The sequence below is a fragment of the Lactuca sativa genome, chromosome 4 (genome assembly GCF_002870075.4).
Source record: "Lactuca sativa cultivar Salinas chromosome 4, Lsat_Salinas_v11, whole genome shotgun sequence".
Classification (NCBI taxonomy): Eukaryota; Viridiplantae; Streptophyta; class Magnoliopsida; order Asterales; family Asteraceae; genus Lactuca; species Lactuca sativa.
In genome coordinates, this window is record NC_056626.2 from 55,859,721 (window position 1) to 55,877,747 (window position 18,027).

The 18,027-nt window shown below is 32.3% G+C and overlaps 1 protein-coding gene across 1 annotated transcript; it reads left to right on the forward strand.

The window, feature by feature from the left end:
- The first annotated feature begins 1,432 nt into the window (after positions 1-1,432).
- LOC111878545 (fructan 6-exohydrolase) lies at positions 1,433-1,973 on the forward strand. Its single transcript, XM_052770869.1, is given in 3 exon segments — positions 1,433-1,613; positions 1,675-1,688; positions 1,731-1,973. Coding segments are annotated over 3 exon segments (438 nt in total).
- The last annotated feature ends 16,054 nt before the right edge of the window (positions 1,974-18,027 follow it).

Here is an 18,027-nt window from a genome sequence, read left to right on the forward strand (position 1 = left end):
GCCGATACGTTGTGAAGAGACATAGTTAAAATTTACGTATTGCTTATTTTTTTAAGATATATAAAGTATGCACGATTACATGCCGTGATCATATCTGCATATTTCCGTAGAAGAAAAGAGATACCAAAACGTTTGTAGGAAAAAGAATGTTTGTTTTTTAATAACTGTACCTAGATAAAATAAATTTAATGTAAATAAAATGGTTTTTTAAATTTATATTTTTTTCTATATAGAAATATAAATAATTCTAGTTTTATAAGTGAAATATAATATACACCAAATAACATTTTCTTAAAAAACTATCCATTCCATATAATTTGAAACCATGTATTGGGTTGCTCGTATTAAGAAAACAAATTATCGTTCAAACATTCTTTCTTTAAGACCATTCAGTATACTCTCTACGACAACGGTCGTGGAGAGCTTCCAAGTCAGCCACCTCAGGCCACCATGAACCACCGGTATACTCACCACTACCGGAAAGAAGAGAGAGAAGAGAGAGAAGAGGAAGTTGGGAGAGAAGAAGACGACCATTGGTTGTTTACACTCGTGATGCCCACCACGAAACACCACGAAAACCTCAACCACAAACGGTCGGGCTGGTGTGCACGGCCGTTGTTCGTTGCCACCTCAACTACGGATCCGTATGTGGAGAGTATACCGGTAGGCCTAATAAATTATGAAGCGTGAAACATGTAATTGTAATTTTCCTTTGGGTAACTAATGGAATTAGTGTCATTATCATCAATATAGAGATAGCATTGAATTAAAAATAACAACATTTTACACTCCAATAAAGTCCTAAAATTTTGGTCCGGTTTACGTTTTAGTCCAAAACTAATTTTTGTTTACGAAAAAGTCCTAAAAACCGGCAAAAATATGCATTTTGACCATTTTTGACCGGTTGGAACCGACAACAAATTAATTTGTGACTATTTCATAAACTGACACAAAATATTGGGACTATTTCACAAAATGATCCAAAATATTGGGACTTTTCTGCAAACAAAAACCTTATTATTATTATTATTATTATTATTATTATTATTATTATTATTATTATTATTATTATTATAAACAAGTATACTAATTTTTAAATTCATTATTATTAATATTTTTAATAATACATATAAATACACTTAAATAAAAAAAAATATTAAAGAAATTATTTAAAGGTGATGGTGATGGTGGTGGTTATGGTAATGTTTTAATCATTGAAATCATGAATATGCTTGTATGTCCTCACTTTGTATATGATCATTTCACATTTCTTAGAGAAAATTACACGGATGGTCCCTATGGTTTGTGGTCACTTGCACGCTTGGTCCCTAGAAAGTTTTTTTAACTCGGACCATCCCCAAAACTATAATTTGTTACCCGCCCAATCCCTCTCATAACATTTCCGTTTGTTTAGATGTTAGTAACCCACATAATGGGGGTATTTTTGTCATTTCACCATTTCAAGCCTCTAAAACCCACCTCGTTCATTGTTTTTCTCGATTTCTTCTTCTCACTTCTTCCCTTCCACATCAATGGCTGATGGTTTGACTCCGTCACCATCCTCCCCGGAAACAAGCCTATTATGCTATACATCGGAATCGACTCAGAAAACCGCTAAGTCCAGAATTTGGCCGTCCTAAAGGACTTATCCGATCTATATCTCAAAAAATGGAGTAAACATGATTGGAGTAAACATGTCGGCAATCCATATCTCAACCGGGTGACTTCAGAGACCCGACGATCTTGTTAATTGGAGTAAACATGATTCCCCACTTCATCAATTTCTAAGAACAGGAATATGGGAATGCCCTGATTTCTTTCCGGTGTGGGTTGATAGCACGAATGGGGTCGATACATCTGTCATAAACCCTAGCACGAAGGGGAAACGGAGATTACTAACACTCGGCAGTTTAAGGCTTGATTACGGGAGGTACTACGCTTCCAAATCGTTCTTCGATCTTGTGAAAAAGTGAAGGATAATTATGGGTTGGGTGCACGACACTGATTCTGAAGCTGATGTCATCGCTAAAGGATGGGTCGGAGTTCAAGTAATCAAAGATTCAATAATTTCACTTATCTCCTTAATTATATATAAGATCATTAACTCACCTATACATGCAGTCATTTCTGAGGAGTATTTGGCTAGACAAAAACCAGAAGCAGCTCCTACAATGGCCTATCGAGGAAATCGAGATGTTACATGAAAACGAAGTTATTGAAGGTGGTTCATTACATGAAACTCAGGGTATCACTGCTTCTCAGGTAAGCTGTAACTTGTAAGCCATCAAATCTTGATAAATCTAGTTTAATAATCCTTTTCGGCTAATAATTGGTTAATTATTTGAAAGGCTGATGTGAAGATGGTGACGAGATTGGGGATAGGGCGGTAGGAAGGGGGTTTTGGTGGTGATGATATGGCCAGTTACGGAGAGTCTCTGGCAGTCGGTAACAGTAGGTGGAAGGGAGGTGCTGAGAGGAGGATACGACGCCGATCAATTTTAGGTTATGGAGTGTGGGTCTGTGGTATATTTTGGGGTGGAATATTTTTCATTTTCAAGAATAATTATAAACATATAAAAGTAAGGGTAAATATGTCTTTTCATCATGGTTTAACAGCAAAATAGACGGCTAGTTAGTTTAGGGACTGGGCGGGTAACAAATCTAAGTTTTAGGGACGGTCCGAGTTAAAAATACTTTCTAGGGACCAAGCGTGCAAGTAACCCCTAACCACAGGGACCATCCGTGTAATTTTCTCCATTTCTTATTATTGTTTTCAATTCAAAATATTAACACTTAACAATTTAAAAGAAGTTGCATATTTGTAAAATTGTGGATACATAGTTTAAGATAAAAGGATTTCTCACTTTGTATATATAAAATTTCTTAAGGTAGAATGATTTCTTTTCAAATCCAACAGATCTACAATAAATATTTACATTGGTGGCCCATATCAAAATTAGAAAATATTAACTACAATATCTTGTTTAATAGAAAGTAATATGACTTGTTTTGCTTTATCACACTATATTTGCTATGTTTCCAAAAAAACCACAAGGATAAAGTAATGAAAAAGAGTTGGTAATTCAAATACTTACACACAAGATATACACGCATATCACACGCTCACTATTTGTAAACAATTTGGAAAATCAGTAGCTTCTTTTAAGTTGTTAAATTTTAATATTCTGAATTAAAAACGATAATAACAAATGTGAAATGACCATATACAAAGTTAGAATATACCAACAGACATTCATGATTTCAATTTTTAAAACATTATCATCTGCTCAACCAATGTCTTTAATATTTTTATAATTTAAATTTATTTATATGTATTATTAACAATATTAATAATAACAAATTTAAAAATAATATACTTATTTATATAATAATAATAATAATAATAATAATAATAATAATAATAATAATAATAATAATAATAATACTACTACTACTAATAATAATAATAATAATAAGGTTTTTGTTTGCAGAAAAGCCCTAATATACTATTTTTTTTTGCAGAAAAGTCTCAATATTTTAGGTCAATTTATGAAATACTCATAAATTAATTTGTTACCGGTTACAACCAGTCAAAAAGGATCAAAATGCAAACTTTTATCGGTTTTTAGGACTTTTTCGTACACAAAAACTAGTTTATGACTAAAACATAAACCGGGTCAAAATTTTAGGACTTTATTGGAGATTTCCCATACAAATAACAAAAAAAAGCACTAAATTAATTTGTGTCTATTATAATCCTCACGATTTGTGTCTATTATAATTTTCACATAATTTTTTACACATATAAAACCTCCTGTATTAAACACAAGAAACATATAAAAAATAATATATAAATCTTATTTAAAAAAAGTAAAAATAATTTAGTGATTTTAGAAAAGAGAGTTTTAATTTGCACAAAATTAATATAAAAAATAAAAGATCATATATTATATTATGTATAAAATTATTTAATAATTATTACTGTCTAGAAGATGTCAGAAAGAAATGACTTTCCGTTGGCAGATTTTGGTTCATTTATTTATGGAGAATAGGTCGTGCAGACATTTTAACATTTGTGGTCTTCCAAAAAAAATTTGTGAGAATGCGCACACATAAACATCTTCTCACCTGTAGACATAAATGTTCAAAAAAAAGTTTTTCCAGGGTCATTAACTTTATGAAAAACAAAATCGCTATTAAAAATGGAAAAAATAAAGTTTGAAAAAAAAAATAATACAAACAAATATGAAAAACAAAATCGCTATTAAAAATGGGGAAAATGACTTATCAGGGTCATTAACTTTTCGTTTTATTCACATTTAGACAACTTTCTTTTTTTTGTACACAATAAACCATTTAACTTGTTATATGTGTTAACATATTACCATTGTCACAATGGTAATATGTGAACACATATAACAAGTTAAATGTTTAAATGTGTCGAAAAATAAAGAAATTACCTAAATGTGAACAAAACGACAAAAATGATTACCCTAGTAAATTATTTTCCCTTAAAATAATTGTGGGATAGTTATTCCTTTCTCTCTCTCTCTCTCTCATTATTATATATATATATATATATATATATATATATATATATATATATATATATATATATATATATATATATATATATATATATATATATATATATATATATATATATTATGCAAATTGTTTCTTATGAATAGTGAACTTCCATAATTTTTGTCTATTTTAATCCCTGGACTTTATGTTGTTTTTTTGGCAGAATTGGTCCCTGTACTTCGGCAACTTTGGTCCTCATTTTTTTATCCATTTTGACACTTTTGGTCCTTGTAATCGATATTTTTATATTTTTTAGAAACCTTTTAATATTTAAAGTTTGGCCACAAAACTTTAACGGTTTGACAACTTTGATCCCTTTTCTATTTAGGAACCTTTTAATATTTAAAGTCTGACCACAAAAATTTAACGGTTTGACAACTTTGGTCCTCATTTTTTAGCCATTTTGACACTTTTGGTCATTGTAATCGATATTTTTACATTTTTTAGGAACCTTTTAATATTTAAAGTTAGGCCGCAAAACTTTAACGGTTTGACAACTTTGATCCCTTTTCTATTTAGGAACCTTTTAATATTTAAAGTTTGGCCACAAAACTTTAACGGTTTGACAGCTTTGGTCCTCATTTTTTAGTCATTTTCACACTTTTGGTCCTTATAATCGATATTTTTACATTTTTTAGAAACCTTTTAATATTTAAAGTTTGGCCACAAACTTTAACGGTTTGACAACTTTGATCCCTTTTCTATTTATGAACCTTTTAATATTTAAATTTTGGCCACAAAACTTTAACGGTTCGACAACTTTGATCCATTTTCTAAAAACTTGCTAATTCCTACTGTTTTAATTCTTTATCCATTTTCACACTTCTGGTCCTTGCAGTCAAAACTTTTATATTTTTTCATAAAAACATGAACAAAACGGTCCGGGGAAAAGCTCGGGCTTGTCATCCTTGCATTTTCTACGTCTGTCATATTTATCGATTCGGAAACAACATTTAAAGCTTCTGGCCCCGCGTAGCGGGTGTAACCTTTCTAGTTATTATTATTATTATTATTATTATTATATATTTGTTTGTACACGTATCATTCTCTTAAAGCTCCGTATTTAATGTTTGTCATGTGTTAATATATCAATGTTCTTCTAAGAGTTTGTCATGTGTTAATATATTTAATGCAATACTTTAATATGAAATCCTTTAATTTAATAAGACATTAAACTACCATTATTCCTTTCATTCATACCATAATTACCTTAAATACTATTTTACTTAGGATTTATACAACCCATGCATAGTAGACATATAATTAGTTGACATATAATATCAAATTAAAAAATTAAACATATTTACGACATTAATATAAGCTTATCTTCATTTTTTAAATCACCGTTCATATTTTCTTCGTAACTATATCATGTAAACAAGGAGATTTTGATTTTCATTCAATTTTTTTTATTTCGTTAAATATGGAGTTTTTTATTTCTACGATAATATAGACCATCACACATTGATTTTTCTTTGTCATTCTTCATCTTAAGTTGTATTCTTTTCAATCGACGATAACTCTGCAAGTGATTCATAAATACAGGTACATGCCTTAGCATATTCTTTTATTCTTATAAATCAACGATTTACAAATTTGCATAACTAAGAAATCATAAATATCTTAAATATATAATTTATTTAAAATATTGATTAATAAATATGATTTTACTATAAAAATTTAATTAATTTTGTAACCATGATTCACACAGATTAAAACTTTGTGTGTGTGTGTGTGTCTATATATATATATATATATATATATATATATATATATATATATATATATATATATATGGAAAAGATCAAATGATAACACCTAAAAGGTTTAGAACGCGAGAACAGTTCTGAACCAATCAATATATAAGGGCATATAAGTAATTGTATATTTTAATTAAATTAAAATTCAATCAAATTCCCTTAAATTTAGGAGCAGTTACCAAAAAGAAAGAAATATTCGATTTTTTATTTTTCTTATTAATGAAATATAAAAAACATTTTTACCAAAATTTATTTAAAAAATGAAAAAAAAATCAAATTTTTTTCTCCTATTTCACGTTATTTTTCTTCAAAAAAAATAAATAGAAATCCAATCCCAAATCAATACATTTATATTCACAAATGATTTTTTTTTCAAAAAACTTGAAACTACTTCAATCACAAATGAATACATATCAATTTACAAGTAATCAAATTCCTTTTTTTAATCAACTGAAAATAAAAAGAATACCTCTAATCATAAATAAGTACACTCATTAACACATGATTACATTACTATTCACAAATGAATACATTGTTATTAACAAATTAGTACCATGCTATTCACAAATGAATAAATGAATACCTCTAATCATAAATAAATACATTCATTCACACAACTGTTATTAATAAATGAATACAATGTTATTCATAAATAAATACACATTCTAAATGTATTCATAAAGAGAGATCAGGAGACTTAAAGATAAGAAAGATGTAGTAGACTGCAGAAGCTATGGTTCGCACTTTCGCACCCATCATCTCTGTCCAAGAATCCACACCAGCTTCACCGATCGAATTCGATCCTCCAAGCCCTAATCTAGGACTTGGGGAACGACTACGAGTGAGATAATAGACTTCGATGAGTATGATTACTTGGAGAAGACAGTCGACGAATCCGACACCAAGAATGGTTCGTCTTCGAAGACCAAAGACAGTCTGTCTCTCTCGCCATCTCCCTTTCCATCCCTACACAACTTCTGTGACATTCTGACCGAGAAGATCTTTCCTCACGGCTACAGCTACAGCCATGGTCACGTTCTCTGTGTATGTCCCTCCTGCTCCCGTCGTTCTCTTCATCCCCTTTGTATTTCTTGCTCCTTCTTCGTTCTTCTTCAATGCGGTCATCTTTAACATCTTCGCCATCATCTTTAACATCTTCTCTTCCCTTCCGCTTCCGTTTCATCGGATTCAAGGATGCAGGTCTAGAGTCTCCAATGAATACCGATGAAATAAAATCGAGTTGTAGGAGAATGATTGGAGATCGAGTTACAGGAGGCTGATTTGCCGTTGAAGCCTTGGAGGGTGTGACAACCGTCAATTTTCGGTCAAGTCAAAGTCAACTAAAGTCAACAAGTCAAACCGGTCAACTCAACTAACCCTTGTGTACGAGGGCTTACGTTATGTATTTACTAAACAACTCGCTATTCTAACGAGAGATCATAAATCGAAAAGTGCGTAAATCTAGATCTCCTTAACTTAAAACTGTGGTATGTGGCGAGCCAAACCGATAAAACAATGTTGCATACTCATCGGGAGTATGCAAGATCCTTAAACAAGGCTTAACGGGGTTTACGGACCTTGCATTGCAAAGCCAGACACTCAAAAAGGTCACAAATGAAACCTCTCTCAATCGTTTTCACTCTATCACTCTCTATGTGAAATCTCTCCCAAATCTCTCTAAGTATGTGAAATCTCTCCCAAATATCTCTTTGTATGAGAAATCTCTCCAAGAATGTCAAATCTCTCCCAAATCTCTCCAAGAATGTGAAATCTCTCCCAAATCTCTCTTTGTATGTGAAATCTCTCCAAGAATGTCAAATCTCTCCCAAATCTCTCCATGAATGTGAAATCTCTCCCAAATATCTCTTTGTATGTGAAATCTCTCAAAGAATGTCAAATCTCTCCTAAATCTCTCAAAGTATGTGAAATCTCTCCCAAATCTCTCTCAAAAGTTTCCGTAACTTTTTGAAGTCATTCGGGTCATTCCGACCCTTGACCGGGTCAAAAACGACTTGAAACGGGGTAAAAACAAGTAAAATAGGCTTGAGGACCCGAAACCCCTCTTAGGGCCGAAAGTCCTCTTAGGGACCGAACCCTCCTGAGCCGAACCCGAACCTGTTGAGAACCGAACCCGAAGGGTCCTCTCGGGCCCGAACCTCGCATGCCCACCCGAACCCGAAGGTACTGTACACTTCAGTCTATTTCGCTTCTTACTGGTTCACTTCCTAATGCCTCGCCTTCGCTTCGGACCCAACATCAGAAGGGACCAAACCTTCGACCCCCTTCCGAGAAGCTTCGTTGTTAGCTATTTTCTTTCCGGTTTTCGACTACGACTTCATTTTAGCTCCGTTTTTAATTATTTTAACGCGGGATTTTCACCCAAAATCATATTTTAACATAATGAACCCTAAATATTCATAATTTAATCATATTTTCATTAAAATCTTTATTTAAATAATAAAATCTAGTGGGTAAAGTACAAAGAGGTGGAGTGTTGACTTAGCTTTACCTTATGACACAAGCAACCACTCCCATACCCACTCTATGACCAGCCACACCTCCCCACCTTACCTAGGTCACTTCAATGTCCTTTCCACTCAATTATCACCCTTTCCCACGTTTTAGAGCTGGAACAAACCATTCTCTCTCCTCACTTCTCTCATTTTCTCTCCTTTCACCAAAAAGATCAAATTCTTTTCTCTCTCACTTCCTCTCTCTAGAATTCGAGATTCAAGGGCTGATCTTGGGTTTTTCCTCCACATGTGGTAAGCAAAATCCATTCTCCTTATGATTATTTCACTTCTTTCTACTCAAATCATGGATATCTTACACAAACTCCGTCATAATTGTGTTAGATTTTCGAATCTTCAAGTGATTCTTCAAGTGTTCTTGGGTTGAACACTTCTCTACTTCAACACTTCTCTACTGAAATCACTCAAGGTGAGTTCATACCCCTACATTTTCATGTTTTCTCAAGTTTTTTTTTTTTTTTTTTTTTTTTTTGGGGGGGGGGGGGGGGGGAATACAAGTTAAAACACCAAGAACATAACTAAACTTTTCTAATAGCTTTCATCAGAAAAGTTGGACTCCATTCACGGACTGTTTTGGACAACTTAAACATTTTTGTTTGAAAAACTGTTTTAGGTGTGAGTAGTTCCAGTTATTTTTTTTAAAATGACTACTTTCACATCTCTATACGATTTTTGTACAATTTATAATGATTTTTACAAAACTGTCTATCATTTCAAACACCAATCCGGACCAGTTTGTGATTATGGACTATTTCACCCAAGTTGGAGGTTATTAAAAATCATGATAAAAATTATGAGTAAACTAGACACATTTTGGGAACTCTCAGAATTTACGGATTTAGTTTTCGACTTCGTATGATTTTTCTATGACTTTTCTAAAACAACGCAGGAAAGTTAAATTAGTTAACAGCATATAAATTTCATTACACTTTGTATTATGTTCAGCAAAGTGTATAACAATAAGTTCTAAATATTGAATGTGTTTCCTTGATAGTTTATCATCATAAACTGAAACTTAGTCATTCATGATAAGATTATTCATTCATTTAGAACACGTATATTAAGCTATAATAAGCATAGTTTATGGATTCATAACACAAATGCGTTTTCATAAAAGAGTTTTTATACATTACAAACGTTTTGGGGTAAACTATAATAGGTATGGTTTATGTTTTCATTAACACAATAAACACGTTTCGGAAGGTTTTATTCCCACAGAAAAAGGTTTTACACTCATGCACACCACACGTAAACTTGTTAACCTAAATTGTGAGACAATCTCTTCCGTACGTCCGAGTGCGGAATCTAAATTCCTGGTAGTTATAATCAGAGTCTCCTGGAGGGAGAACGTGATAGTTGTGTATAGATCTATATTGGGTTAGACACCCCACACCAGAGCTGCTTGCAACAGCTAGACCGGCAGGTCTGAGGTGACAAGTGTCATTTCAGTTTCGCGACGCCTGAGAAACGTCGTGGCAGGTTTATTCAGTTATTAGTATGATTATAGCGGCTCACATAGGGATTTAACAACCTAAAGTTTACAGGGATTTTCATAAATCAAAAGGGGTTTTATGTCGATTTAAAATCACTTTTTATATCAATAATTACAGATATTATGGTATATTTTCAGTCTTGGTATTTAAGACTACATATCATTCATTTCGGGATTTTTCTCAAATCAAAAAGGGTTTTACGCCAATTTAAAACCACATTTATATCCTTAAGTATGACAAATATTTGTTCATTTTCGGACCTGGCATTTAGGACCACATAGCTTTTATAAGGAAAATATTGGATTTTTCTTGGTAACATACATCTCTTTACAAAGATCAATTTTCAAACTCTTACTGTCAAAAGCTTATGAACTCACCAACCTTTGTGTTGACACTTTTCAAAACTACTTGTATTCTCAGGAATTCAGTGAAAACAGGAAATCAACAACGTTTTGAGGATGGGACGATAAATCGTCAAACAGTTCATTTTGTATCATAATGTAATTGATTCGAATCATGTAAACATACACTTTGGTGTAACTTTTTTAATTATATTTATGATGGTTGTATTTACTTTGAGCACTATTATACTCGTTGTTGTGATACTCTACATGAAGTCCTCCACCCCCGGACGTTTCCGCTATCCTTGGTTTGGGGGTGTGACAGAGGGTTTTGGTGATGGCGAGGTCTGATGACGATCAAGTTGAAGGAGGTTGCTTTTGTTTCATCGTTTAATGCTCTATGAAATTAGGTCAAGATATAGAGAGGCAGAGAGTAATTATAGGAGTTTACAAAATTAGGGTAATGCTTATTTACTTTAATAGCCTTTATAATTTTATTTAATTTAAAAATTAAATTTAAATGCATTAATAATTAGAAAATAACAATTAATTATAGCCATACATCTTAAAATTAGATGGTCCAGATCCGTTCTCGCGTTCTCAACCTTTTAGGTGTTCTCATTTGATCCTACTCCTATATATATATATATATATATATATATATATATATATATATATATATATATATATATATTAAATTTAGGTGGCCTTAGCTACATTAATGTTTTTGATTTGGCAAAAATTGTCTTGTAGTTTTATAAAGTTGAGAAATATGGTATGTATTTTTTTTAAATTTTTTTTCCTTTCAAGCTGAGTGGTCAATGCCTGGTTGCTTGACTCATAGAATTTTTTTGCTACGTGTCATTCTAATGGTTTCTTTTCCACAACCTTCTCTCCCATAATATTCTCCCTTCTACATTTTTCTCTCTAATCCCTTTTTTCTCCTTCAGCCACAAAGCAACTGAAGTCTTTGAGCTTATAAACAGAAAGATGCATCGACCTTCTTATTCGATTGATTGAATCCATCTCCATTAAACAACATGGTGGTGTTTCCCTCAAATCTACTTGCCATTTGTGCCGATGAAATGTGCCTCTTCACCTATGCTTATTAACAGCTCTAGTCTCCACCTCTTGTTTTGTTTTTTAAGGTAATTTTTTTATATTGATTTGAATATATATACAAACTTTCTTCTTCTTCTTCTCTTTCTCTTCAATTTTTTTGCTACATCTCTCGACAAAACTTTGGGCGAGTGACTTTGACCTCAAATCGAAGTTATAAGATTAGGGCTATCATCAGGGCAGCTAACATCTTTAATTTCCGCATCTCATAACAACTCTTTGCCATCGACTTCTATACCAAAACTCAAATCCAACTTCGGTTTCTTCTTATATACATATACCGACTATTTTATTTGGCGAACCCTAAGTTCTAGTATATCAACCTCTAAGTATTTGAAGTTTCCCTTTTCTTTTGAGGTAATTTGAAGATAGTCATTCTTACATACTTATCTTGAACTCTTTTGTGCTTTTAATTAAGTATAATATTGTATTTACTTTTTTAATCTTTCAGAAAACATGGGTTGTTTTATAGGTATGCATTCTTTATCACTATTAAGGCGAGTTTACTTAAGGGGGTAATTTTAGACCTTTGATTCAGAAAGGTTGGCCAGATATATGTTAGATAGGAGTTGTAGATAAGATATTTGATGAAAAGTCTGAGAGAGAAACTAGCTAATTGGCTCGTTGATAACAGGTTACATCCATAATGGATACCTAGAACAAGCATTAGAATATTTTAAACGAATGATGGTAATGATCCCTTTTTCCCGATGGTTCTTCTGTCATGTGCTTAATAATTATGTAATTTATTTTACAACTAGCATGGCCTAGACTGCTCCAGCGCGCCAGCCTGGCCTGGCACGCTACTGTCAGCCCTGCCTGGCGTTCCCTTGCCAGCCTTGCTGGGGACTCTCCCGCCTGCCCGACCTGACTCTCCCTTTCCAGCCATGCTGGGGACTCTCCCGTCGGCCCGACCTGGCGTTCCCTCAACAACCTTTCCTGGTGCGCGCCCGCTAGCCCCGACCGGTGCCTCCGGGCGGCCTTGCCCAGCTTCTTGCTAGTTGGGCCTGAATTGGGCTGGCCTAAGGCCTGACCTAATTCCCCTTGACCTAATTGTCCCCTATATAATGAATAGTACCTCCTTCATGGAGAGGAACCTTTCCCCGAGGGATGTTCCCCCATGGCTCAGTCGCCACTATACTCCGGCCGGGTGGCTTAGCCGCCACCTGCCGCTGTTAGCCACCATACACCACCACCAGCACCAAGATGGTTCTCTCCAGCTATGGAGGACCATCTCAGATCTTCTAGCTGATCTAACTTAATCGTTGGAGTCCGCTCCCGGGGCACAGTCCCTGGGATGGCTCTAACGCGTCTCTCTGATTGTGATGTCCAGATCTCCGCCGCAGTAGAAGACCAAAAGACTCACCGGAGGTCGATGTCGCATCAGATACCTAGAACAAGCATTAGAATCGTTTAAACGAATGATGGTAATGATCCCTTTTTCCTGATGGTTCTTCTGTCATGTGCTTAATAATTATGTAATTTATTTTACAAATTAACATTCTGAGAGCACCCACAGATTCGAACTAGTCAATTAAGATATAACAAGCGTTAAAATGATTTTTTATAGAAGATTACCTAGGATAAATAATCTTAACCAAAGTAATAGTTAAGGTCAACAATTGTTACCTATTGGACATAATAAATAAGGATTATATGAATATTATGTGTTTCATGATTATTATAGTATAATAAAATAGGAAAAATCAGCCGAATCGTCTGTAAATTGTAAAAATAAGTACACAAAAACACAAACACACACACACACAAAATAAGTACATGTGTTCCCGATCCCAAAAATATAAATTTCGTAGAAATCCGACTCCGTATGAATTAGATTTGATTTTTATAAGATATAAAAGTCAGTCACGCACAACGAATGTATGACGTAAAAAGCTACGAACAGAATGGTTGACTTTTAGCTAAAGCCACTAAAAAAATCGTAGTACTCTTTAAAATAAGAATTTTGAGAAAAAGAATGTCAAAAACGGAGTCCGTACGAGAGAGTTATAATTTTAGCAAAAAACATTTAATTTATAAAATATGGACAAAAAATAAAGTCAAAATTAACCGACGGAGTCTAAACGAATGTTGTAGATCTCGTCCAAAGCTACGCGTGGATATAAAGAACGTCAAAAACGAAGTTTTTATGAAAAAGTTATAATTTATAATAGCATATATACGTATTAAAATAAAGTGTGTGTGTCTGTGTCTGTGTGTGTGTGTGTATATATATATATATATATATATATATATATATATATATAAGTTTAGGTTGTATGGAAAACAAAAAACCCTAAAAAAAACCATAAAAATCATAAAAATGCATATAAAAATATTTAGAGATGACAAATCTTTTTTTTTTTTTTTACTTTATATTCTTTAAAACCGCACATTTTTGTATAAATTTGCTGAATATTTTTTTGAAAAAAAAAATCAAAAAAACAATAAATAAATAAATAATAATAAATCAATTTTAATTTTTTTCAACGAATTTATAAAAAAAACTGTCATTTTTAAGAATATAAAGTCAAAAAAAAAAAAAAAGATTGAAGATCTCTAAGTATTTTATGCGGTCGTTAGTCTAGTACAAATATCGTTAAATCTATTTAAAATAGTATTCTAAAGGGGTGTTTAGTCGTTTAAATAATTAAAATGTCATTAAGTAACTGTAGATGGTAGTTTTTGAAAATCCAGTTACTATAAATAAGAGTCTCTAGGCTCTCATATTTCTTGCACCATTCTCTTGATTCAAAAGTCTTTCTCTTCTTATCCCCCGAGCATTTCGGTCCCTCGTGACCCGACTTCTCTTGTGGTAGTTTTAGTATAGTAAGGTGAGCACTGAAGCGCTACAAGAATCTCTTTTAGAAAGATTCAACGATGAAGTTCTGCCCCTGCAGAGTCCGACTCCTAGCTAAAACCCCCTTGTAAGTAAGTTATGCTTACCCAACTTTAAGTATAACTTACGTTTAAGTTCATTGTCATTATTACGAACTTATAAACAATATATGTGCTAAGTATTATAAATTATACAAAGTGCTGTTATAATACCTTTTAACTGCTCACAGTACAAAGAATCTGGTTTGAAGGGCTGCATAAGGTTGTTGGATTTCAGAACAGCTTAAATGCTAAAATGGTCCTACTCTCCGGTGTTTCATGTTTGGCTCGTGTCTGTACATAGTAGTTGAAAAGTATTGTTTAATACTTATAATCCAATATCGCTCGTAAATCTAGACTAATAATTAGTAGCAATAAATATTAGACTAAAATTTAGTGATAATGATACTAGGTTTTGTTGAAGGAAAATAAAATTGTTAGAAGCGAAGCGCTGCCCAAGTTTGGAGTCATCACTTTTACAAGTGAGTGCATAGTCCCTTTCATGAACATGATTTTAATACAAGTATTGATTAAAGTATTAAATATATGTTTGTGTGTGAAATATTTGTTATTGCTTGAAATACGTGTTAAAAGCATATATGATAATATATGATAATTTAGGGTACAGAATAAACCTAAATTAATTGAGATGAATATCAGATAGTGTCTCCTTATGAGTACAGGTGAGATATACATGAAGGGTCGAACTTTAAAATTGTCATTGATCCGAGAGCATAGATTAGACATAGTCATTCGTCCCTAGTCCGAGAGTATGGAGTAGGCATAGTCATTTGTCATTAATCCGAGAGCATGGATTAGACAAACCTGATCCGGGAGTATGGATTAGATAAAGAAGTTAATCTTAGATCCCGAGAGTATGGATCGTGTCGTTGTGAGGATCGATGACGTGGGGTAAAATTGCTTAGATGAGGTGAAATTGTATATATTTTTAGTTCTAACGTGTGTGTGTGTGTGTGTGTGTATATATATATATATATATATATATATATATATATATATATATATATATATATAGAGAGAGAGAGAGAGAGAGAGAGAGCTAGGTTCAAATGTTTTTAGCAACTATTGTGTGCATGAATGCACCAATAGGAATTTAGGAATTATTTAATCATTAAATAAATTAAAAAGGGTAAATTAGTAAATCATGACTCTAAATTTATGGTAATTGAGATAAATGGGGGATTTGATTTTAAAATCACCAAAATAAAAGGAGGAAGAACGACCTGCCTTCATCTTCTGCTCCGCTTCTTCACAACCCAACCCTAAATCATGAAAGTCATCAGACACCACGACCACCACAACCACAATAAACCCTAAAATCACCATCTGATTATGAAGATTCTAAATTCAAACGATTCTGAAGATTGGCTGCTAATCAGAATGAAGGAGATGATGAAGCATAAGATGATGAATAGGTTTCACAAGCGCAATTCCTCTTCAGCATCGTATGTTGATTTTAAATCAGGCGAAAAACTCGATTTGAAGTTCTCTACCCTTCAAGCTCTTTAGGTCTATCTCTTTCATTTTTCATACACACAATTGTTATCTGTTCCTCTTTGTCACTTTAGATGGATTGTCAAACGATTCTTCATTTGGTGTTGTTTAATTTAGATTCTGTTCTTTTCTTTATTTGTGATTGAAAGCCAAGTCACACTGACAGTACATAGAAATCTTCACTTGGTGGATGTTTGTTTTTTTATACTTGGAGCTTTGATTCTCTATTATCTATATATGTTGCACGAAAGGTGTTTGTGGAAATGCCTAAAAGAGAATGTATTCTGACAAAACTCTTAGAATGTCTATTATTTTGACAGAATTCGATTTCAATCTCTCCTTATTTGTCAAGATAGGAAAAGTAAAAAAAAAACATTGCAAGATAGGAAAAATGAAATACATTCTGTTAGCATCTGTCATGTGGTATGTATTCTGTCAAAACTCTTAGAATGTCTATTATTCTGACAGAATTCGATTTCAATATCCTTATTTGATAAGATAGGAAAAGTAAAAAATATTGCAAGATAGGAAAAATGAAATACATTCTGTTAAATATGCTATCATTCTCTATTATATAGTTTCTATTAAAGAAGTAATGCATGTATTCTGTCAGAATTTATTTGTATAAATGCGTTGTGTTAGAATGTCTTTGAGAATGTTTGTTAACAACAAGTACATTAGCTTCACTGGTAATACTAACGAACAATGCATCTTATTCTTTCAGAATGGCTTGAAGAAGGATTCAATATTGATCATACAAGAGAAAGATTTGGAATCGAGTTCAACAACAAGTATATTTTGCGAAGAATTACATTCTTACGATGATATATCACATTTTCATCATAGTTTGAATCAAGTGCATTATTTGTACCATTGATGAAGATCATGTGTATTTGCTTAATAATTGTATATTTAAGAATGTTATTTCTTAATATTTTTATTCATTTTTTATGATATTCTGTTAAAATATGTATAACTATATTAAATTGTATAAGACTATTAGTTTGTAAGAATACGTATGATTTTGTATTCACATTCTAATGTATATGAAGAATATATGTTTAATTATTAAATCAGGTTAATTATCAAAAATATATGCATTGGAAAGATATTCCGCAAGAATAAAATCGAAAATATCTTTACTAATTAATGTTTAACATTCTAACAGAATAAAATCGGATTTTTAAATTTGAATTAATTTAAAATATTCAGATTTTAAAAAAATAAAGGAATTAATTATCCCTAAAAATCCGAAAATTTCCTTTTTTAATATAGGTTAATTGACTAAAATGCCCTTATGTTGGAATTTGTGTGATTATATGGTACATGTTACCCTATTGTGATATCATAGACCCTCAAATCATGATCTTTGATTGTATTCCATCCGGTGGTCCAGATTTATGCATTCTGGCACACAATAGTTAGTAAAAACAAAATAACCTAAGCCTATATATATACTAGCCGTTTACCCGCGCTAAGTGCCGGGCGGCAAAAAGTTTCTTTCGAAAAATAGTTTTAATGTGATGATTTGTTGTGGAAAAACTGCTAACAATTTCTCTCTCTAATAGAAAATGTAATATTTTTATAAACAAAATATGATAAATTATGAAATAAATAATGATACTTTTGATGAGTTCCAAGATCCAACTTTTTAGTCAAAGTAAATGTAATATAAGTTGAAAACATAGTAAATCAGAAAATTTTACAGTATTCTGCAACCAATACAATTTTTTTTTTATTTTTTTTTTAAATTTAAATAGAAATAATAATGCTATTACCCTATAATAGAAAAAAGATAGTAGTA